The sequence below is a fragment of the Pseudochaenichthys georgianus genome, chromosome 7, assembly GCF_902827115.2.
Source record: "Pseudochaenichthys georgianus chromosome 7, fPseGeo1.2, whole genome shotgun sequence".
Lineage (NCBI taxonomy): Eukaryota > Metazoa > Chordata > Actinopteri > Perciformes > Channichthyidae > Pseudochaenichthys > Pseudochaenichthys georgianus.
Genome location: NC_047509.1, coordinates 33,037,933 through 33,063,464, shown reverse-complemented (window position 1 = coordinate 33,063,464; position 25,532 = coordinate 33,037,933). Strand labels below are relative to the sequence as shown.

At 39.2% G+C, this 25,532-nt stretch overlaps 2 protein-coding genes across 3 annotated transcripts in view; one reads left to right on the top strand and one right to left on the bottom strand.

The window, feature by feature from the left end:
- calcrl2 (calcitonin receptor-like 2) overlaps window positions 1-17,627 on the bottom strand; it is a 45,485-nt gene extending 27,858 nt beyond the window's left edge. Inside the window, exon 1 of the mRNA XM_034086632.2 lies at window positions 17,490-17,627. The gene's annotated coding sequence lies outside the window, so the exon portion shown is untranslated. The remainder of the gene's footprint in view (window positions 1-17,489) is intronic.
- Window positions 17,628-19,359: 1,732 nt separating this feature from the next.
- itchb (itchy E3 ubiquitin protein ligase b) overlaps window positions 19,360-25,532 on the top strand; it is a 30,464-nt gene continuing 24,291 nt past the window's right edge. For both annotated transcript variants that reach the window (XM_034086330.2, XM_034086329.2), the window contains exons 1-2: window positions 19,360-19,501; window positions 25,239-25,331. In XM_034086330.2, coding sequence (XP_033942221.1) covers window positions 25,262-25,331 — 70 coding nt within the window. In that variant the 5' untranslated portion in view covers window positions 19,360-19,501; window positions 25,239-25,261. The remainder of the gene's footprint in view (window positions 19,502-25,238; window positions 25,332-25,532) is intronic.

Sequence of the window (25,532 nt, the reverse complement as noted above, 5' to 3'; positions counted from 1 at the left end):
AAAGATAAGGCTGAGTGAGTCTGTGTGTGTGAGGAGCTCCACTGATTGGTCCATTTGGACCTGGGCATGGTTACGTCACCATACTCAGGAAGAAAAACGAGGCGTTCTGGGGCAGCATAGACAGGTCTTTTCTGTGTTAGAGTTTTACTCGCTACAGGGTGTACTTTGAGGGTTTGTGACTTTGCAGACCGTTTACGCGCATACAAACCTTCATAACACACAAGGGCACGGGTAATAACCGGAAAAGTATGACATGGGACCTTTAAAGTAAGTGCACAACAGCCGTGTTTAATTTGTCAAATTCAGGCACCATGGAATTAAGTAGACATGTAAAAATATTCAGAGTATAATATGGAATGTTAGCTACTAATACCTCATTCACACCAACGCAACTCCGGCGTAACCGTTTGCGTGCCTGCTTCATAAAGCCAAACCGCGGGGGAAAACCCTCACAGCTGACACCGACAACAACATCAATGGCCGATTGTGCTCCAGCTTCCTCTGTACCTCTTCGGAAGACCAGATTCCCAGTAGGTAGCTGGTCTCTTCAGTGGACCAATGCTGCTTGTTAAGTTTCTCCATCGTTGTGTACAAACTGGATAAAACGCCGGCTTTTTGTTGTTGTTCAGGAGTTGATCCCGCCCCTGCCCCCGCCTCGACGTAAGCGTGACGTATGCGGTGCTTTTGCTCTGGCCAGACAATTTTTTGGTGCTCGAAATGAACCCGGATTCCGGAGCTAAGAGGCTGCTCCGCTGCGGTGTGAACAGGAAAACCCGGTGCTTTTCAAGCTCCAGCTCCGACCCGGCCCTGAAACACCGTTGGTGTGAATGAGGTATAACGGATTAACTAGATTGAGACACAGCACACGATTTATGTCTTGTCCTTATATGTTTCTTTGTTAAGCAACCTTGGGTTAATGAAAGGCGCTATATCAATTAAAGTTATTATTATTATAAAAATAAGTACACTGGAACTGGGTACAGCAACTGGGTGCTAACTGAAAACATGCAAGGAGTTCAATTTTATTTAACATTCTTTTCACAGGTCTTTGTGTATAGGAAAACAAGTGTGTTAAACATTTTTGTCTAAACTCTATCCATGTTGATATGCTTGTCTGTGACTTCATGATCTGGATTACAACTTTTTTTGTGATCAAACATTCCATCTTGTTGGGGGACATCTTGTTGACTCAAAAAAAAAAAACACACACACACACACACACACACACACACACACACACACACTACCACTCTCACTTCATGTCCCCTCTCTCATGTTTATCTCTTGTTTTTCTCTCATCACTGTTCTTTGAGAGTCCTTCCTGTCAATCTGCCTCTGACCTCTCTGCTTTTTCTCTCCTAAGCTGTCATCTGTCAACATTTATCTGGGCTACTCTGTCTCACGTTAGGACTGTGTGTGTGTGTGTGTGTGTGTGTGTGTGTGTGTGTGTGTGTGTGTGTGTGTGTGTGTGTGTGTGTGTGTGTGTGTGTGTGTGTGTGTGTGTGTGTGTGTGTGTGTGTGTGTGTGTGTGTGTGTGTGTGTGTGTGTGTGTGTGTGTGTGTGTGTGTGTGTGTGTGTGTGTGTGTGTGTGTGTGCGTGCGTGCGTGCGTGCGTGCGTGCGTGCGTCCCTAACTCTGGTCAGGCCTTCTTGTTTTTGTTTAAGTTTAGGTGCTGTTGGTCAATTCTGGAAAGTGATGAGGACATAAACACCCATAATCACCCACATACATATCACATTTATAGGGAAACTACACCGATTTTTACACTTTAAATCTGTTTACAGGTCTTGTATAAAGCCTTTTGTGTCTACATCGAGATTAATTAAAACTTTTACACTCATGATCCAACAGTGTTATACGCTAAAGTACTCTTTTATGAATGCCGTTTCTGTCTTTCATCTGTAGCCTTTAGAATGCTTCATTAAAAAGGTGAAGTATTGTATCAGCTCAGATATTCCAAAGTTTTAGTTTTCTTACTATCCACAAATTCCATGAAAACCAAAACCAGCAATGAAGCCTGTCTTTGACTGATTTTCCTTTAAAGGAGTGTGTATTTCTTTCTGCAGGATAATGTTTAGATGGTCTGACTGCCGGCATTGCCAACTGGAATGTTTGGCTGGAAACAGCTAACACAACAATGATTCACTAGTACAGCATGAATAGTGAAGGAAACTCATAATAACACACTAAAATACAGAAGAAATTAATACAGCTTGATTATAAAAAGATCAACATTATCAGCCTTCAACAATATCAACATCAGACCCTATAAGGCCGGTCTGTTGCTGAGTAGTGATAGACCTGCAGAAGTGTCTCTCGTCATTGAAAGCACATAGCAACAGATGTTTTTTATAATAAATGCTTTTTTATATACATATATCAAGATCAATGACCAAATAGTCCAATTAGTTTTGAAAGCAAACTAAATAAATGCTTCTAAAATGTGTTAAAACATTTTAAATGCTTCTTAAATTTGGCTGGTCTACAACAACATAAGGGTTAGATGGCTGTGTATCTCATGGAAAGCACAAGAAACAAGACTTGTCTTTGAGCCTCAGGGTCCTTTATTTAAAAGCATTCCAAAGTAGGCAAACCTCCAATGAGGAAATTAAACACACATCTCTTCAGCCAAAAGTGCATACAGTATGATGCCTAACAATAGCAGGAAAAGTCAGTGTCAGCTGTGTTATGGCAGGGATTAGTCATTACACTTTTGATCCTGCAGAAACAAATATCATTTTAAAGATTTTTGATGAGCCTACCCACTTTTGGCAACAGCCAACAAAGAGGGAGAACATAATCTTCCCTATGTTTTGGCCAGTGTTTAACCCTGTCATCCACTTCCAATATTAGATATGGCCATTTCGCTCTTTTTCTCTAAGCATGCATTCCCCCTCTAAATCAATTAGCGACATCTTCCAATTCCCCGCAATACCTTTGGAAATTAGCCAAGAAATGGGGCAACCTTCATTTGGAAGCAATACGGATTTAACAGCAGATACGATCTGGAGAATCTGGTACCTCTACATCATTGGCAATGGTTTTCTTCCAGTGGGATTGTTACATTTCGTCTCAAATAACACAAACACTTGTTTAAGATCATGGAACAACTTGTATCCATCCCCATCGTATCCATCTTAAATGGATTTCCTTTGAAAAAGAAGAAAATAAAACAACATAGGCATAATGCTGAAACCCGCAAAATAAAACAAAAGTCGAGACAACTTGAAAGGATATGGCGTTCCACTAAACTGAGAGAATCTCATTTAATTTGGCATATTACTCTCAATGAATATAAGAAAGCACTGCGTAAAGCGAGAGCAGCTTACTACTCTTCATTAATAGATGAGAATAAGAATAATACAAGATTTCTTTTCAGCACTGTAGCCAGGCTGACAGAGAGCCACAGCTCTATTGAGCCTTCATTATTACATAGCACTCAGTAGTAATGATTTTATGTGCTTTTTTAATGATAAAATTATTACTCTTAGAAACAAAATTAATGACCACCTCTTGCCTTTGACCAGTATAGTGTTATCAACAGCTCCCGGAAATGTAAGTTCTAATATTACACTAGATAGTAAATTAGAATGCTTTTCAGCCATAAACCTTGAACAATTGAATTCAATTATTCTTTCTTCTAAACCATCAACGTGTATCTTAGACCCAATTCCAACTGGATAAGCTGTTGAAGGAAGTTTTTCCATTAATTAACACTTCTTTATTAAATATTATGAATATGTCTTTATTATCAGGCTATGTTCCAAAATCATTCAAAGTAGCAGTGATAAAACCTCTTTTTAAAAAGCACAACCTCGATCCAGAGGTTTTAGCCAACTATAGACCTATTTCTAATCTTCTGTTCCTTTCAAAAATTCTTGAAAAAGCAATTGCAAAACAGTTGTGTGATTACTTAAAAAACAATGATTTATTTGAAGATTTTCAGTCTGGCTTTAGAGACAGCTCTGGTTAAATTCACAAATGACCTTCTAATAGCCTCAGACAAAGGACTTGTCTCTATTCTTGTCTTGCTCGATCTCAGTGCTGCATTTGATACTATCGACCATGATATCCTATTGCAAAGACTAGAGCACTTAGTTGGCATAAAGGGAACTGCTTTCGGCTGGTTTAGGTCCTATCTATCTGAACGCTCTCAGTTTGTATGAGTCAACGATGAATCTTCCATGCAAACCAAAGCTAGCCATGGAGTGCCACAGGGCTCAGTGCTTGGACCTATTTTGTTCACACTCTATATGCTTCCGTTAGGCAATATTATAAGGAATCATTCTGTACATTTTCATTGTTATGCGCAGGAGTGCACATAATTGTTTTGCCCTGGTCCTCAAAGGAGCACCTGGAGATGTTGCTTGGTGCGCATTCTTAAAATGAAATAAACCGGACCTTTTGAGGGGTAGTTGACTTTATGAACGGGGGGGGGGAGGTGCGCTAGTGAGCACACTCATGCCAGATAGGCCAGATACGCCGGATACTGTGCGGAGCGCATAAAGCAGACCCTTCACTCGATTTCGAGGGGTAGAGCAAGGAATCGCAGATGCCGTCGTGCTCGTGGACGGATTAAACCTAAATAGCTCGCCAATTATACTTTAATATACCTGTGCGGCCCGCCCAAGTAAAGTCTATGTGTGGGAAACCCTGCTATCTTACCAGTTCTTATGCAATTCGCAAATATCTCTATCTTCTCTCTTTTCTCTCTCTCTCTTCTCTCATCTCTCTTTTCTCTCTCTCTCTTCTCTCATCTCTCTTTTCTCTCTCTCTCTCAATGTTGGTGCACAAATGCGTCTTTTTTCAAATGATCGGGGGGTGAGCATGCGCACAGGGGGCGCACCTGCCCACCAGTTATATGCAGCCCTGGTTATGCGGATGATACTCAACTATATTTATCAATCAAGCCTGATGAAATTAATCATCTAAATAAAATTCAAGACTGCCTCAAGGACTTAAAAACGTGGATGACTTCAAACTTTTTGATGTTAAACACGACCAAAACTGAAGTTATTGTACTCGGCCCAAAGAATCTACGAAACACATTTTCTAAAAGGTATATTAACTATGGATGGCATTAATTTGGCCTCCAGTGAGACTGTAAGGAATCTTGGTGTTATATTTGATCGGGATTTATCCTTTCACGCCCACATAAAATCAATTTCAAGGACCGCCTTCTTTCATCTACGTAACATTGCAAAAATCAGGCATATCTTGCCTCAAAACGATGCAGAGAAACTAGTCCATGCATTTGTTACTTCAAGGCTGGATTATTGTAACTCTTTATTATCAGGGTGTACCAGTCAGTTAAATTGCTTCAGCTGATTTAAAATGCTGCAGCTCGTGTACTAACCAGAGTTAGGAAAAGGGACCACATTACTCCTGTTCTGGCTGCCTTACACTGGCTCCCTATAGAACACAGGATATAATTTAAAATTCTTCTTCTCGCCTACAAAGCCCTTAATGGGCAGGAGCCATCTTACCTTAAAGAACTCATTATACCCTACTGTCCTACTAGGGCATTGTGTTCCAAGAATGAAGGGTTGTTGGTTGTTCCTAGAGTCTCTAAAAGTACAATGGGAGCCAGAGCCTTTTCTTATCAAGCTCCACATTTGTGGAATCAGCTTCCAGTTTGTGTTCGGCGACACCCTATCCGTTTTTAAGAGTGCGCTTAAGACCTTCCTTTTTGATAAAGCTTATAGTTAGGGCTGATTAGATTCAGCCCCTAGTTTTGCCCCTAGTTATAGGCTTAGTTTGTCGGGGGGGACCTTACTTCTTCCTTCTCTCTGTCTGTACCTGTGTACTCTCATGTTCCGATTAACCCAGCTTCCCCAAATTTCTTGTTGGTGTCTATCTACGCCGGGATCCTGAGTCGTGGCTGATCCTGTTGCTGTGGTCCTGAGTAGGGCTGCTCAATTAAATCGTATTTTAATGGCAATTACGATTTTGGCTTGCAACGATTATGAAAACAACATAATCGAAATAAAACAATTATTTTTTATTTTATTTTTTATTGGTTTTTCAGTTGAATTATACTTAGAGTTCAGGGTAATCAACTGTTAAAATCATACTGTTCACATTTTATTTTTCAATAAATGGATGTTTTCAAAATAAATGGATAATCGTTTTTAATAATCGTGATATCAATTATTGACCCAAATAATCGAGATTATGATTTTTTCCATAATCGAGCAGCTCTAGTCCTGAGTCCTGGATCACCAGCCCTGGATCTTGAGTCGTGGCTGTGCCTGTTGCTGTGGTCCTGGATCATGAGTCCTGGATGGATATCCTTGTGGATTCATCTTCTTATTATAGACACATGCATTTCCAAACATTTAGACTACCTATGTTGTAAATGTATTATCTTTTCAATTTACACACGGCATCTATTGCACGTCTGTCCGTCCTGGGAGAGGGATCCCTCCTCTGTTGCTCTCCCTGAGGTTTCTCCCATGCTCTCCTTTAAACTGTGGGTTTTCCCTGGAAGTTTTTCCGTGTACGATGTGAGGGTCTAAGGACAGAGGGTGTCGTATTGTCATACTGATATTCTGTACACACTGTGAAGTCCACTGAGACAAATGTAACATTTGTGATATTGGGCTATATAAATAAACATTGATTGATTGATTGATTTCAAATAACGTTTTGGTGTATAGCATATATAAGAAGACTACATTTATTTAATCCTTGTCTTCTTGATCCCAATTCCCTAAACTTCACTGTGAGAGTCTTACTGTTCCCATGGGATCATGGGTCATCAGACGGGATGATGGGAAATCTAAACAGTGCTGTTTTGTTAAACTAGATTTAGCTTTATTGGCGATTGCACCAACCGAGATGGTCTGCAGATGCTGCTGTGACGTTTGTCCCGACCCTAAAGGTCATAATTGCTTAAGGTACAGTATGACAGGCAGTGAGTTTAAAGAAGAACTTTAAAGTAGATGCAGGGATGCCTTGAAGGCTTTTTAAATGCTGTAATTGGATGCAGTTTCTTTTAGGAAGTATTGCACTTAATTAGAGAAAACCCAGACACACAAAGCATGCTTAAGGGAGAACAGAACAAAAGTTTTGATTTAAGAAGAAAATAAAATCCTTTAGGGCAAATAGCTGAAAGGAATTATTCTGTTCTGTTGTTCTTTGCGCTCATTTAGGATAACTAAAACTAGTTTTAGTGTGTGTTTGGCAAAGATATGACAAAATACCTGACACACAAAACCAGAAAGAACCAAAGAGGGCAAAAACAAAGGAATGGCCTTTAGTTTGTGATTCAACATTCTGCAGACACCATAACGTAAACTAGTGCTGCAACTTATTTTCATAAAATATTATAAATTAATTAATCCTCATTCAGGGTTGTACAATCTGAAACGTGGCATGGCATAACATCACATATCACGTATATTCAAATCATCCTGATACAAGTTAGATAACATATTATTGATATATATCCACATATTAATAAGGATTCCATTTATTAGTTTCACTATCCATAAGTGATATAGTACACAAATATTCGTTTTAATGTATCTGATTATTAGTTTTAGTGATAGAGTATCCAAATAATAGTATTAATATTGAATATACATTTTAAGCATCCAAATATGAGTATCCGAAAATGAGTATAGTTTTATAGTTCTAGTATTCACATATTAGTGCATTCCAGCAGTGGATCTAGAGAAGCACCAACACCAGGAGTGTGTACGTATGGGAAGGGAAGGTAGAGAGAGGATGAAGGTTGAGGAGGATGGTATCGTCTTCTGTCATCCTGCAACCACTTCCTCCCTTTCCCCCCTCTCCACTTCTCAACAGCCCAACAGGTTAAAAATAAGCCATTGTTACACAAACACAAAGGGACAGCGAAAGGACTTGCACAGTGAGGACACACTTTTAAAAAACACATAAATTATCTGTTGGACATTGAAAAGTGAGGACGTTACTGAATTAAGGAATTATCTTATAATATATAAGTAGGGCTTAAACATAATCATTATTTTTTAAATTAATCCAGTAAGCATGGATTCCCTAAAGAGTTTTTTTGAATAGAAGAGTATTTTTTTACACTAGCACACTTTCACTTTTGAGAAGCAGGCACTGGAACTTTAAAATCAATGGAAAAAACTATTAATTATCTGTCATTCAACATGCATACATTTTTGAAACAATATAGCTTTCATTGACTTCATCTAAAATATCCCAAGACTGATTCAAGAGCTAGAAAAGTGAGACTATATATCTTAGATTTTAATATCATATCGTAATATGTACATGTACATATTATGTTAAATATGAAATGATCTGTCCTCAAGGGGGCCGCTACTTTGAAAATAAATGTGTACAAAACAAGTATGGAGCACAGTGAGAGTAAACAAGCAGTCAACACACATAATCCTGTTGCAATGACCACAAGGAGGTTCAGTTACAGGTCACAGGGTACGTGATGCAGGGGGTAAGAGGAGAAGAAAATATACAGAGAGCCTTCAAGGAACAAATGTTTTAGAATCCGTTGAACAATATGGCAAGACAATAAAATCATTATTATATCTCACACAGGCTCCGCCCTCTACTGGACTATATGGGTACTACTCTCTATCATGTCGTGCGTGCATTCACCTACTGAGTTACGTAAACGTTCCGGCCAATCGGGGCGAGCCTACCTGAATGCGCGCACAGGCCCACAGTATATAAGGCGGCTACGCCCTCCGACCGTCATCCTACACCCTCTTCAGCGAGCGGCATAGGAAAGACAGGGCCCCCAGGTAGAGGGCTCCGTCTGTGCTTATATAACTAGGTCCTGGGGGAGCCCTCCCCACTATCGTCCATGCACACTCTGCACGAGTGTGAGTGTGCCTTATCCAAGTGGCGGCCCCCGACTTCTCCACGGTTACAACCGAATGGGAGGAAATGGGGATGCGGTGGATGTTAGCCAAAAGCCGGTCAGGGGCAGTGTGATGGGTCGATGTTGTTGGACGACAGGGCGTTTATACATCGGGGCTCCTGTGAGAGATATAACGGGGGGTTACGTATTGTAACCCTAGCATATAAGCACAGGCGGAGCCCTCTACCTGGGGGCCCTGTTTTTCCTATGCCGCTCGCTGAAGAGGGTGTAGGATGACGGTCGGAGGGCGTAGCCCTTTATATACTGTGGGCCTGCGCGCGCATTCAGGTAGGCTCGCCCCGATTGGCCGGCTACATTTATGTAACTCAGTAGGTGAATGCACGCACGACATGATAGAGTGTAGTACCCATAGAGTCCAGTAGAGTAGTATATATATATATATATATATATGTCTAGGGTTACAATACGTAACCCCCCGTTTCATGCACTGGTCCATTTACGGGCCATGGTGTTCTTTCATGCAAGTGGGAGGAAAACATCCAAACACACATTAAGGTGTTTATTTAGCTAATTTTTTTCTAGTTGAGTATGTTGATTCTTCCTTAATTCATCTAAAGTTAGCATTAGATAATGTGTCACTTTTTGTATTTAATTTACAGGGTTTCATAAGACTTACATAAAATAATTATCTTAATGTAAATAACCAGCAGCGCATTTTTACAATACACATTGTTTGGCGGTTTTCTCCAAAAAAAAATGTTTAATGTTTACTTTAGCAGCATTTACATACTGTATACCACATTTTCAAACATGTATTCCTATGTATATTCATAACGTTTTTGCCAGAAGTGTTCACTAATGGCCTAAATTATACAAAATGTTATCTGTGAAAACTTTTCTTTTTTTTTATAATAGATATTTGGATTTATCGAGTGATGCAAATTGATATCCAACATTTTATCTGTACAAATTTGAGGTTGATATGTCAAAAAAAATAAGAATTGTCAACCTGGTTTTATACAATGTTCTGATTTATTTTCCAGATTTGAGCGTACAAATTGCATATTTAATCAAATAATCATTTGCATATGTACAAATTAGGGCCGGGACTTTAACGCGTTAATTAAGATTAATTAATTACACAAAAATTAACGCATTTTAATCGCACTTATTTTTGCACAGCGGAACGTTTCTCACTGGATGAGTTTCAGGCATACCGATTATATTGGAGCACCAACTAACGTTCATGACTTCAGCATGGGACTTCAAACAACAACAAACCACGGTGAACAATAGTCAAACATGAACGAACAAGCTGATGAGACCGCTTTGGTCGGCCCCGTGGATGGGACATTTTGTTTTAAAAAAACGGACGGATGGAAGCGTCGATAAGAGCACGGTTGTGTGCAAATTATGCAAAAAAGAATTTGCATATCACCGCAGCACATCAAGCCTAAAGTATCACCTAAATGCAAAGCATGTAGCAGCTAGCATGTAGCAGTTAGCCCGACTCCGAGTGCAAGGAACCACACCCTGACCCAACCCACACTCAACCAGATAACTGGTTTCAGGGCCAGGATAAGTAAGTCCACGTCTGAGAAAATAACCAACTCCCTGGCTCACTGGATTGCACTCCACTTGGAGTAAAATCCATGTGAAAATTGCTTCTCACTGTTCTCAGGTCAAATATGTATATTTGATTAAAAATGCGATTAATTTCGATTAATTAATTACAAAGCCTCTAATTAATTAGATTGATTTTTTTAATCGAGTACCGGCTCTAGTAAAAATAATCCACTTGGGAAGTTTTATGTTGATATTTATACATTATTTGTACACCCTATTCTCCTGTCTCCTCCTTAAGAAACCTCTAGCACTTGTCTGGAGCACGAGCTGATTTACACAAATTACATTTTTCCACATCCCTCATTTGTTTTTAAGATTTTGTGTCCCTTTTCCAATATTAATGAGTGCACATATTGAGTTAAAGTTCTGGAAAGTGGGCTCTCAACACTGTCTGATCCTGTAAATCACTTACGAGGGGGCCATCCCACAGGCAGCACAAAGATTTACAGGAACGGAGCGGTCTGTATGAGTGATTACAGTCTTGGTTATTTTCCCATAGCTGGACCCAAATATAGCTCCCCAAGCCTGGAGCTTGGCCATGCAGTGTCTTTTTGTAGTTTTTTGTGTTCCTATGGGGCTATAAGCACAGGCAGTTCACGGCAGAGAAAAGACACATAGCTTCCAACACATGATGGTCGAAACATGATATGATCACATCTCCAACAAACGCAAGCTCTACCACCAGACAGCTGACTGACCCATAGGTTAAAATGAGACAGGATATCAGCACTGTTACAACCCCCCCCCAACTATCAATCAGTGTGGGAGGCAGCTCACCCTGACACAGTTCTCAGATATGGTCATCCTGACACCACGCTCATCACCAAAGCATCTACTCTCATTCTTGTTCATGCTATTTCACTGAGGTCTTTCCTTTTTCCTGAGAACAACCAAACCCTTTCTTCTTTTCTGAACACAATAAACCCTCTAATTTTAAAGAGGCCTTATTATGCTTTTTGGGTTTTTCCCTTTCCTGTAGTGGGTTATATAGGTTTGTGTGCATGTCAATGGTCTGCAAAGGCTAAAATCCCTGTGTTACCTCAAGAGGGAGTTTCTCTCCTATATTCTCACCCCCTGCCTGAAACGCCTCCATTGGACTCACTCCATTATTTACTTCTGTAACATACACTGAAAAAACGGAAACATTGACTTTAATTAAATGTATTATGTTTCACATTGTAGTATCGAGTGTAGTGACATCGCTTAGTAACGATCGTTACTCGCGTTTGTATTGGCTAGCGCTCCAACACATTGGACGTGATAGAAATGTCCCGCCCCTTACCCTGACACATTTCTAAGCGGTTAACCAATCACAACAGAGCTGGACAGCTAACCAATCAGAGAAGACTGGGCTCTGGTTTCAGACAGAGCGTGAAAAGAGGTGCTGTATAAAGGCAGTATGAGAAAAATAAACAGCTTTTTGAGCAAGTTAATATTACATGTCACTATTAGACAAGATGTTTTTCATAGTTAACTGGTCCCTTAAGGCAAGATTTTTCAATAGCTTTTTCAAAAATATTCCAACCTCTGCGAGTATTATTATTAGGGATGCACGATATTGTTTTTTTTAAACCGATACCGATAACTTCCTGCTTCTCAAGACCGATACCGATACCGATAACCGATAATAATATAATATATATATATATTAAATGTACCCGTAGTTTTTGCACACCTGGTCGTGAAAAAAAGACTCGTAGTGAGCAAATGACATGAGCATTACTACTATGAACAAAACTAACCCTGGGGTCGTCTCTGGCAAACTTCTTGCCTTTTTCAAAAGCCTCGTCAATAGGTAAAAGCCCCGGTGCCTTTGCAGCTGGCTTTGGATTCACCGCTAGTTTAGCAGCACAGGCGTCTTCGAATGCTTTTAACACACCATCGTAGCGATGGCGATGTTTCAGGTGACTAATCAGGTTGGAAGTATTATAGCTCATTGCCTTTTTCCCTCCTCGTGGAACTTCTGCATGTTAATACAAATAGCAAGCAAACTATCTAACTCTGAAACTTTGAAATAGTCCCATACTACCGACGACATGTTTGTTTACTGTCCTGGCTTCAAGGCCGCACACCATTTACGTCACAGCCAGGCATGAGTTAGGGAGCGCTGGATTTGTGAAAAACTCCCCTCTTCCTAAACCACAATACCACAGTACTGGCAAAACGGGAGGAGCCAAGGGAATAATAAGCGCCCCTCATCCCAATCCACCCACACCGCAGTATTTTTTTTATCCAAAAAATATATTGTATATTATCGGGGCTATTAATACTTTTATCGGGTTTATCGGGATGACGTCATCATTCCTAATATCGGACCGATAATTATCGGGCCGATAATTATCGTGCACCACTAATTATTATGCAACCCTGGCGTGTCAGTTATCTTCCCCTTAGCCTGAAATAAGCACACGTTTTTTCAGGGAGCAAAGGGGGGGGGCTTGTTGGCTTGTTTGGGTTATGAAGTGGGGGGATAGCTGGGGAACGATTGGGGACTGGGACCAAAGTAGCTGCCTAAACGCTTATTAATACCCTGATAGGCTAGAGCAGCCTGTTCCAGTAAAAGACATGCTGGGGCACCGGGGGGGGGGGGGGGGGGTGAACGTTTCCCACGGATACACAAACAGACACACGGTCAGAATGTGAGGCGTTAAAACGTGTGTGGATTACAACTTGGCAGCTCTTGTCATAGAGGGTATTCCTGAAGATACTCCAATTAAATAGAGCCAATTAAAGATAGGACACACAAAGCTAACATAGAAATAGCCGCTGCTGGTGAAATAACCGCTGCCTTGCAAGTTTTGCATTTGCAAGTACAAGCAGAGGGTTGTGCTAAAATAAGATTAGTGAGTGTTACTGCACAGCAGGCAACATTAAAGGGGACATATCATGCTATATTTGAACAATATATTGTAGGGCCATACCTATATAAAGTATATAAATATAGTTTTTTTTTCAAAATACCAAACAGATCCTGCATTTTAGCCATGCCTCATTTCGCTCTATTTGCTCTTTCCAGCCCTGTTTTTGCAGGGGGCTGATTCTGTGAGCTGCAGCTGACCACGCCCCCCTGCAGGAGAGGGGAGCGTGCTTTGAGATCAGCTGCTGGGCTGTCAGAAGACGGGAGAAAAAGAGATCTCCGTCCTCCGTGTTTTATTCTTATAGAAGTAAGAAGAGAAGTAATGGGGCAGAAACCCTCCTTTTTACGCTGCGGTCCAGACAGACATCAAACGGCGACACATATTCAGTTGCCAGTTACTTTGGCATTAGGGCAGGGATATCTAGATACTTTCCAAGGTTTGACATAATGAATTGTGCTACTTTTAAAGCAAACAACTATGTTTTCAAATCTGTAATCAAAAAGCTCCTCAAAAACACTATCGAAGCAGTTCCTGCCATTGCTACGTTAGTTCAAACAGTAACAACGGACTATTTTTATTAGCAGATACATGTCAATTTAAATCAATACAACTATTTTTTAAATCAATAAAATCATTTTCTAAATCCATAAAGGCATTTCAATTAATATTGGGAGTCATGTCGTTACTTTGTTGAGAATGTGGCCATGTAATAAGCGGGATGATAACACCTTCATGCCGATCTAGATCCCTCCGCTTCGCGTCGGGCTCCTGATCAGCCTGTCGGTGTTCTTTTCCCCATAATGACCGCGTCGCTGCACATTATCCCTTACATATGATTATATAGAGTCATTATTCATTTGTTTTAAAGCAGGAGGCGCAATCGCTTGCCTCGGGGAGGGAGAAAAAGAGCCACAGCAGAGAATAAACAGAAGGGCAACCATGGCAACTATGCAAGGGAAGTCTTCTTCGCTGCTTTTGTGGCAGACTACAGCGCCACTTACAGGCCTGGCATATGTACTACAGCGTCTCCAGCGCTTTCGAGCGGCAATGGCCGGCCGTGGCCCAACCTCTCATTCGCCTGATAGGTGGAGAATTGACCAATAGCCATAGCGCCACTTTACTGACTTCAGTAAAGTGTTCAAATCTGTATCAGTCTGTATCAGATCCGTTGCAGCCCCGTTTTTAGAGATTTGGGTATAGAGGAAAAGAGAGAGGGTTGTATTTTCTGACACTTGGTGAGTTCCCTGACACACCGGGGACACATATTCATGTGTAAAAGACGTACAAGAGTGCATTTTGCATGATAGGTCACCTTTAAATGACTTCTGCTTCCTCCCATGCGGCTGTGGGGCTTAACCCTTTAACTGCCAGCACCACCATTTTGTGTCTTGATATCTTGTTGAAAAAAAAAAAAGTTGAACTCCATCTGATTCAGCCAGCTCTACCCTTTGGTTGACATGTTATGCACAAAACAACCTCTCGATGTCCCTGTGGTTCAAACAGAAAGCCCTTCAGCTAGCTTCCACTGAGGAAGTTGGCAATGCTAAACATCACTGCTGAAGAAATCACTCTTTTTGGTCAACTTTTGTAAGGTAACCATATCCTTTTTGACATATTTTAGTGGCAGGGCACTGACTGAACATAATTAGATAACTTGATGCACAAAAAAAGTTTTAACAAGGGTGTAATTTTTTTTTTTTTAAATATGCTCAACCAATCGGTCGAATTGGCCTTTTACATGTATGGTAAGCTAGCAATATGACTTTTTCAGAGTTTCAGAGATGTTTTCCAATAAAATATGGTAAATAAATAGCTAGATTCATGGTAATATTACTAAATCTAGTCTTGCCTTATGAGTCTCAGAGTGAAAGAGTGATAATAATTGATATAGCACCTTTCATGCATGGCATTCAGCCCAAAGTTGCACACAGATGAGCAAGTTAGGCCAACACAGGATATAGACATTTGCTGTTAGGCCAGTGGTTTCTTGTTAGGCCAATTCAGCATATACAGTAAGATGAGCAAGTATTTTTTTTATCATGAAAAACTACTTTTTTCCTTTTTTTAGAATTAGAATTAGAATTTATTATCTTTTATGAATATATCTGGTTGTATATATTGCTCATTTTCCATAAAAGAAACAAATGTAATTTGTGTTTTATTTGAGTTTGATGCATACAAATACTGTACTGTATATGATGATTGTTGAAAATGTACTTTTACCATAGAAGGCCAGCTCGACCAGTTGGTAGAGGCTCATAAAAACAAAACTGTGGGGTCAGTCAAAAAAAAATTAAATTGTTTGTGCTTATTTGATAAGAAAATGCAAAAAAAAAAATGTCCATAGCTTTTTTCTTGGTCTGGCAGTTAAAGGGTTTTAATGGTGAATGCTAATGTGCATGTAAACGGAATGAAAATCAGCCCGGAGAAATGCAAATTTGGAGAGAATGAAACAAAGCACTTGTCAATGTATCCCACCTGCAGGTTCATAGTAGCTGTATGTTTTTAAGCTGCCATGTTGTTTCACTTTTTGTTGGTGTTTGGAAAGCAGACTTCGTGTTAAAAAATATATTTAGTAACCAGCATCCAGTGTTTAATTTGCACAATTCAGTTTAGTAGTTGGTTCGTAAATTAGACGTGTTCAAGAGTCTTTTTGATTGTTTATCAAATTGAAATGGATTCAATGAAATCTGAAGCCCTGAATCATTAATATTAAGGTTTTATGTATTAGTATATCCTCAGGATACACAAAAGCTCTACAGAGGACGACTAGGGCCACATTTGAGTCAGACATCTGAGAAAAAGAATGTAAATCCTGAGATAAATGTCAAAAGTTATTTTAAATGTCTTTAAAAAACGTATTTCAGGTCTGACTCTCGATATAAAGGCTTTACCCCTATGATTTAGATTTTAACCTGAATTTTGGGGGATTTTATCTCAAATTTCTGAATTTTCTCTCCCATTTATTTTCTCAGATTTAATTCCCACAAATGAATTTAACCCTCATAATTATTTAATCTCTGAGACGAAAGTCAGAACTTGTACATGATTCTCTCTTGATTCTCAATTTGACTCTGTCACGACGCATACATTTTCACAAGTGGCCCCTTTTTGTGAAGCTCAAACAATGACATCTGGGACATCTTGGGAGGCAGTGGATTAGTGCGTTGGTGATCGGATCAGGGGAGCACAGGTTCAAACCCCACTGCAGTCAGCATGTCGTTGTGTCCCTGGGCAAGACACTTCACCCCAAATTGCTCCTGTGGGGATTGTCCACAGTATTGAGTATGTAAGTCGCTTTGGATAAAAGCTCTAACAAGTGACATGTAATGTAATAATGTAATGTAACATCTGTTGTCTATCTTAATTGGGTCTCAGCGCTCTGCTAATGACAGGACAAACTCCGACTTCCAGTTAATGACTGAACCACTGCAATAATGCCCATCTTTACTGTCATGCAATTCACCTTTACCTCTGTTTTTTTACCCACTGTATATGCTCCATTATATTGACCAAGGAAGGACTCATGGACCATCTGTTGTGTTTCATATTTGTGGAGATAATCACAGCGACTCTCTATTCAATTTCTATTTATATGGTACTTAGAATTGCAACTGTAGAAGCAGGCAATGAGCCAACTCAGGGTGTGACCTTCCCTCAACCTGCATTCATCCTCAATGATACACTTTACGACCCTGTGCAGAAAACACAGATTATGCCTACTATAAGGACCTTTACTGTCTCTATGCCATTCAATGGCTATTTAACAGTTTACAATGAGAACATTTACTGCCTCTTTGTCAGTCAATGGCTTTTTTTAATGCAAATTGTGAAATAAATACCACAATATTCCTATCAGAACTTGCATTATTTCCATGGCTCTCAATTATGAATTTATAGAGTAATTGCACTTTGCATTTACAGTTTATACCGAAACAAAAGTCCGTTTCTTTGGATATAAAAGTTAAGTGATAATGTTCTATTAGTATATTGATTTATGCAATAGCGTAGTTCTTTTTCACGAGGGTAAAACATCACATCCTGACTTGTATGGACAAATTTCACGCGACCACATTCAAGTGACGCCAAATAAAACCAGGGCAATAAGTGACGCCTGCTTCTCCAAGTGTGTGGCTTCTGAGTGGAAAACAGAGACTTGATGCCTACCTGTTGTGTGAGAGAGCTGTCAAACGGTCTTATCCAAATATTCCCATGTTTGCATGATCCGTGCAGAGAGGGGTCTCATGCTGCCCTTCTGACAATACTGACTAACCCCGACCACTGAGCTGCAGGCGTCAAGCTGTGAGCAGCAGCATGCGTAGTTCCTGTTCGCACTTTCAAAATAAAACATTTACCGGGACAAATATAGGAGAAGTGTTGGAAATAAATGGGGGCAAACTAACAGCCACAAAAAACACAATCAAGGTGGCACAACTAAACTGCCCAAAATTGCTTTGTGAAGAATACAGTATTTTCTAAGATAAAGTGCACTAGTTTACACATTTAATAAATATTACTTTATTTATTGATATTTAAATTTAGGAGCATGGTTAAGAGTTAAAAGCTTAATAAGATATTTTCTACCTCATATATGAACATACATAATGATATCAGCATGAATTGGATTCACGATCAACTGTTGAGGGTAAGAAAGAACACAATTGGTAAAATAATAAAAAAGGAAATTATGAAATAGAGAAATCAATTGACAATGCTTTCTAAAGGTACTATATTTAATTTTACATCTTTCCCCAGTGACACATTTCTAGCCTTTTATTTTGACGGTAAAGTACAACTTCCGGTATCACTCAGATTCTCTCTGTGGGTCTCACATTGCAAAAAGGCTTTGATTATAATAATTTAAAGGCTGCTGTTTAAGATGTTTAAAGATTACACAGATATTATGTGCTGAAAATATTTCATGCACCTCCCCTATATAGTCACAAAAATAACCATTAAGTAAAAACATAAATAATAATTGTAAATAAATAAAAAAAGTTTCTTTCCAAGTGCAATTTCAGCAAAAGACTGATGTTTTCAATCCATTGTAATTTCATATAATTTGATATTGGTTACAAAAAAACAAAACAGGGGAAATGCTTTATCATTCAATTATTTAGAAAGCTTTCAATGTCCTTATTAACGATACAATATTGATTAAATAAAATTATGGTCTGTGTCTGCAACATAGTCATTTGGCTGAAGAGTACAACAATGCCCTCTGCTGTTTTCAGTCTGTGACAGTTTTACTGCAGTGTCTACAAATACAGCAACAATCAACATTTAGAAGCAGGAGAACATAATAAGTAATTCCTTTAACATTAGGTAAAAGTTAGTATGAAACGAGTCTGATATTCCTAAATGATACTGGTTTATTTTAATTAATGATGTCTTTACATGCTGCTGGGAATAGTTTTAACATAAAGTTGCTGCAACTGTATGTATCAGGTCACACAGGTGTATCTCGACAAGAAATAGGCGCATATTTGTTATTCTTTGCTTTTCTTACCTAGGTTGGCAAGAATGTCTTGTTGAACTTTAGAGGACCATGGCCTGTGTGTGTCATGTGCCAGCTAGATATAAACAATAATGCATCACAGCAGCAGGACACAAAGATGTTTCTGCAGTTTTAATGATTCGTTTATGTAACTCCAATAGGTTACACATGTTCATTATAGAAGTCAGGCAATGCAAAAACCTGTATTTCTAAATTGTTATGATGTGTGACATTTTGATCAGCAATATTTAATTCTATGTATATACTGATGTCCTTGTATTTATGTTTAAGCCTGCTTCAGACAACAAATACTCAATTTAATACTGTCTATTATTTCCTTTTCATTGAACAATACAACGAAAAACACTTCAATTAAACAGTTTGATGCCAAGCCATTCAGTTTTTTCAAAACTACAGTATTTCATGAAGTCGCAACAAGGACCTAAATGCATCAGCATGTTTACGGGCCCTTCATTGGTCTATCCTGCTCCAACTCTGGTCCAATCACATTCCAGGGGGGGAGAACCATGCGCCCCACCTTGTTTCGATCACGTGACGCGAGCTTACGAAGATGGTGGAAGTTTCTTCTTCCTTGAAGTGAAGCTCCGACTGAATCCTAAACACCGAGGGCTAGGAGTTCACTGCAGTGTTACCAGTTTGGGTTTATATACTTTAAAATAGGGTAAGTTACTACGAATTATCTATCAGCGTTGCTATTTCTTTACCATAGCCGGTGAACTTTGGGATTTCCAGCCAGCCATTATGATGACACGAGCTAGTAGCTAGCAGCTAGCCCGGCTGTGATGGCAGCAGGCTGTCAGAGCTGGTGACCAGCTGACATTCAACATGTACCCAGCAACTCCTGACAGCACACTGCCACAGTAAATACACACACTGTTGAACCTAAGTGCAGTCTGTTAGCTAACCTGTACATACTGTTCGTCTCTGTACGGCTAACTGAGTTGCATTAGCTCCTTATCCAATCCTATTTGGGTTAAATTATGTAACCTTTACCAAGCGTAAATAAGTGTAGCCTGCCAAAAAGGAAATGTGCGTATGAGGTATAATGATTATAAAACGCTGTCAATAATTAGCGCACCTGCTAGCTACTGTTAAGATGGACTTAACGGTATGGCAGTTGTTTTCCCCTAGCTACTTGTTCGTATATGTAGCAAAACAGAGCACGACTAATCCAATTTAAACGGACATTTGCTAGTTTGGGTTTGTCACGCTCTTCGGTAAAAGTATATTCTTTGTAGTACACAAAATACTTTTAGGGGCCACTCCTCAATACGACATATCACATCCATGTCAAGCTGCTAAGCTAACTGAAACTACATTACAGTTTCAACTCTCATGTATGTTCTGTTTTATTATAAATGACGTTGATTTGCAACAGAATCATATACAATACACAAAGTGGCTAGTGGTATATCACTTTAGACAAAACTATTATAAAGCATACAGATACTGTATGTCTTCCTAGCCTTGGAAATGAGCTCCACAATTTGTTCAACAATTTAAACAATTTTGCTCAAATCTATCAAAGTTATTTAAGTTCAAATGTTGTATTTTTTTTAATGAAACCAAACAACCAATTTCTTCATAATCATTTTCATTTATGTTTAACGTCTTCAAGCATGCAATACATATTTAGCTGATGTAAGCACAATAGTTGAATCTCTAACAAATGGCTGTTCAGCTGATACAACTATTTCCTAAACAGCGTCCCCCACCACAACCAATTCTCCCTACAGTTTTATCTCCTTGGATACATGTATTAATATAGGAGCAACCGATAAGGGAAGAGACAGAGGTTTTATTGTCAGTTATTATGCGTCAGCAACTTGGAGAGTTGTTTGGTACTCTTCAATGACGGTTGTTATTTACAGGCAAATGTTTAGTCATGAAGGGAGGCTGGTTTCTGTTTCCTGGGTGTCCCTCCTGAAATGTTTTGGCTATTAATAATCCATCAATATAACATCTCCTGACCTGAATGACAGAAGTCATGTTTGAGAACTAGTTCAGGATTTGATCAAGTGTTCAGTCATTCAAGAAATACAGGAGATGCTATTGTTGTGTACTTCAAAACAAAAAGAGGAAACCAGGAATGACCGTATGAACAGTGATTCACATCAGAGCAGACTCTTGTATGCTGTTTCCTTTAAGCATCACAATAGAAGAACCGGTTTGTCTCTTTGTAAAAATGTAGTCTTCATGGCAGTATGTTTTGGCACCCTGCACTATCGTTGCGTCTTTGAGTCATGGTGTTAACAGTTAATGAGTTAACCAGTTAAAGAAGACGATACGCAGCCTAGAAAATGGGGAAATGTAAGCTCAAATTCAATTTAACATGCCTCATAGAACCAACAATTAAAATTGACTGGCCTGTGGATGGATGTTATTAAGCTGGTTAAAAAAAGTCAAAGTCAAAGCAGGACAATGAGAAGTTTAATATTCAGAGAATACCCTCATCTAGAAACTGCAGACAGCCTGATGGCGAGGCTGCAAAGTCAGCGGTTGCTATGAATTATTGACAGAAACTAAAGCAGTAGCCAAAGTGAAAGTTTACCCAGGAGCTCCTCACTTCTTTCTGCCCTGCCTTGTGCATGCTGGAAAAAGTTAGACTGAGGATAATGCATTATTCAGTGATGCACAGAACCAGGTTCGAGGAAAGATCACAGGATTGTTCTGCCAGTGATCCTTTGAACTTTCTCTTTTTGAGTGACATATTTGTCCTGGTCAGGAGTTCCAGAGGTCATATCTGTTCACTGTGAAACAGACATTAAATGACTGGTGTTTACTTTTTATGAAATTACTCTCCAAATTAGCTTCTTTTTATGACATTTCCATTACAGTGAATTATGTTTCAGCGTTATTAAACTGAAAGCATAAACATCAGCTGCCAGTTTACAACCATGTTTCTAAAAAAGTATTATGTTGAAGAATTAATCAGTGAAGCATAAGACAACATCTACAGATGTAAGTGTTTCTATGTGTTTAGTAATGCTGTACCTTAACACTCTTTTAATGACCATTTAACCTGTTATATTATCTTCTAGATCATTTGGTATTTAAAATGATAACAAAATGTTCATCCCTGACTCCAGAGTCCAAGTTGAAGTCTTAAAATCTCATCGAAAAATTACTTTGAGGGCTACACAATTAATTTAAATCTTTTCTAACTCACAATATTAAAATGTCAGGAAGTACAGTATTTTTTTAAAGGGGCCCTATTATGTGAATGTTCAGGTTCATATTAGTATTTTGTGCCTCTACTGTGACATGTTTAGATGCTTTAATATTCAAAAGGTTATTTATTTTTCTCATACAGCATGCGCACCTCTTTTCACCCTCTGTCTGAAACCGAGCCCATTCTGTTGTGATTGATCATAATAGGGCCCCTTTAAAGGCTGAATATCTATTAAATATGTGTTTAAAGTATTGTGGAGCTGCGTAGATATCACAACCTTCACGTCATATTCAACTTAACCAGATTGGTTTGGTACAGATCATCCTAAAAAAATGCAATCATCATTTCATATATTTTTCAATGAGAATGACAATCACGATTTTAATCAAATCTCAATTCCAATATCAGTCAAAGTAATGGCAACTCGTTATTTTTTCCGAATTGATAAATTAACAAAATAGTTTGGAATCATTGTTCTGTTTGACTAATTTATTCGTCAACTAATGTTGCATCTCTAGTGTTATTTATTCGGTTAGGACATCATATCAACTAATTGGTGGTCTTGTTTATAGGGTGTTGCTAAGAGGCAGGAAAACGTAGGAAGAGTAGGAGTAGAAGATATATTATTTTTGAGGGAAAACTGTATCTGCTCCAGCCCTGTTGTAACCTCGTATACCTAGGTAATGATGGATACATGTATTTATCAGAGCCGCTTGTAGGTATAACCCTTATACATGTGGTTGTTTAAGGATGTGTAGATACTGTTGTGGCTCTATTTGCAGTCAGGTGTATTTGGCTCTCAGGCTCAGAGCAGGAGCCTAGGCACAAGCTGTATTCTTCAATGTGGAAGCTGCACTGCAGAAAGTTTTATACAGGCAGTATTTCACAGACTGCAGGCCTGACCTTTGTCTTCCTTTTAGTATCTTTTTATTACCTTCAATGATGGTGCAATGTTCACATCTGTGATGTCACTAAATGCATTTGGAGAACACTTTGGTCCCAGGGGAAGTAGAAAGAGGAGAGTTACATGTCGGAAAGATACAGTAAACAGGGTAAATTAAAAATGATTGTGGCTCGGGGAGATATGCTTGATTATATTTTATGGCTAGTTCCTACTCTGAGCAGCAGCATACGGAAATTATATGTAATGTAATATGGCTACAGGCAAAACAGGGGCACGTACTGTTTTGGATGTGCACATGAGGTCATTTCGAGGCAACTTGACTCCAAACAACGGCAGCACTGATCAAGGTTTTCTGTAACTGTCCAAGTCTGTTCACATTTTATATTTATTTACAGGTTTTTAACTGTTACTTCCTGTCTGTCTGTCTTCTTCTGTGGATTCCTTTGACGTCCAGTGCTCTGTCTTTTATCCTCTTTCCTTCTCTGGCACTGTTTTTCTATTCTTTACTGGGGACAGTTTAGCCATCATGAATCCAATGTTCCGTGCTCTCCACAAACATAAAAGTGAATGTTCAAAAAGTATTCCATAATGTTTTCTGATGGAGAGAACTAATGAGTATTGTCCACAGCTGATGTTAAATCAATTAGTCTTATTTCTGAGGATTGATGTAACTGCACATAGTTCCTCAATCCTCCTAAGCAAAGGCCATGTTATGCTTAGCATTGGTCTGTTAGCAAATATTAACAACCTCTGAAATGTCCAAAATGACCAATCAGAATCTAGTATTCATCTAAGCAGTGTAATAATGTTAATTCATTTTGAACCACACTTGGTTTTAATACTTAGTTGAAAACTGAATGGTTATCATAATTAATCACTCATGTATATTTTAGGGCTGTCAGTCGATTAAAATATTTAATCGCGATTAATCGCATGATTGTCCATAGTTAATCGCGATTAATCGCAAATTAATCGCACATTTGTTATCTGTTCTAAATGTACCTTAGAGGAATATTTTTCAAGTTTTTAATACTCTTATCAACATATGAGTGGACAAATATGCTTTATATGTGTGTTTATTATCATTTGAACAATGACAAATATTCTCATGAATATTAAACACAACAACCTCTGAACATTAAAAATATTCGCCTCAATTCAACCTGGAACCTCTCTCATTCAATAATGCGCGTGTGTGTGTGTGTGTGTGTGTGTGTGTGTGTGTGTGTGCCTGTGTGTGTGCCTGTGTGCGTGTGCGTGTGTGCGTGTGTGTGTGTGTGTGTGCCCAACTCAAGGCATATGCTCGAACGGGAGCTGCCGCTGCAATCATGTTACGCGCACTATCCGTGCTGAGTGTGCTGACTTTTCGTACAATGTCCCACTGTCTGGCTGCCTGCATAAAGTCAAGTGCTCGGCGCAGTTGTCGGCGAAATGTCGCTCCTCTGTTTTCATTTAAACAGCTCCTTATATCCGTTAGCGCAGCTAGCTAGCACCAGATGCTAACAACAACAATACACGTAAGCTCTCGCTCGAGCCACACATACACACACCCTCCCGGTCCTCCCGATGGCCAGTCGGTGCCTGCCGGTGAGCGTGGAAGTGTGGTCTGCCACAAGCGGGCAGCAGGAGCGGGGCTGTCAGCATCAGCTTGTAGATGGTATTTTAAACTCGATGCGCTCTGAAACTATGGGGCGGCCGAGGACAAAAAATACACATGCGTGTTAAAATAATTAGTGGCGTTAATTTTTTTTTGCGTTAACGCATTATTAACGCGTTAACTTGACAGCCCTTATAATTTCTTCCACCTATAAATCATACAGAAAAAAACATAACCCCCTCCCCCACCCAAACACTACACACACCACTCAAATAAGTTTATATTAACAATGTGCCAATAACACAACAGCTAATACAAATCTATTTCAATGTACATATTCTCCATTTAGTACAAGCAAACTGTTTTAGAAGTTCTACAATAACAAAACTAAAGGAAAGGAAAAAACGCAAACAATACATAAATACAAAAACAATCAAGTTCAGTCGATACATTTCCAAAGGTTTTCCCAAATTGTTCCGATATTATGTTGAATTAAAGCAATGTTATGTATACATATTTCTATAAGCAGGAGTAATCTGGTGTAGTTGGTGAAACATAAAGTCTCAAATGATTATTGTTGGGATGTCTTTATTAACTTGTTGAAACTTAGAAGTGTCATCGTTGCAAGTCTTGCATATTATGGGCTTTAGTTTAATGACGTCATGTGTGGCAGCAGTGTGAAAGTGATAAGTCTCCACTCTAATGATGAGTTTTCTGTGCTGCAGGCCTTCAGCCCAGCCCCTATGTCATGGCAAGTGGAGTCACCAAGCCGGGCCCTTCCAACGGTCACCCTATGAAGGCACAGCTACAAATCGTTGGTAAGTCTTTGTCGAAATCAACACATTTTCTAAATGGTGCACGACTGCACGTACCTTTCCCATTTTCCCATTCCTATTTGACTTTTTCTGTCAAAAGATAATAAAAGCCCTCAATAAAAAAAGAAAAGCACAGGTGCAACTACTACAATAAAGGCTGGCTGTATTCCTTTGAGCTGCTTCAGTTTCAGGGTCCTGCTTTAG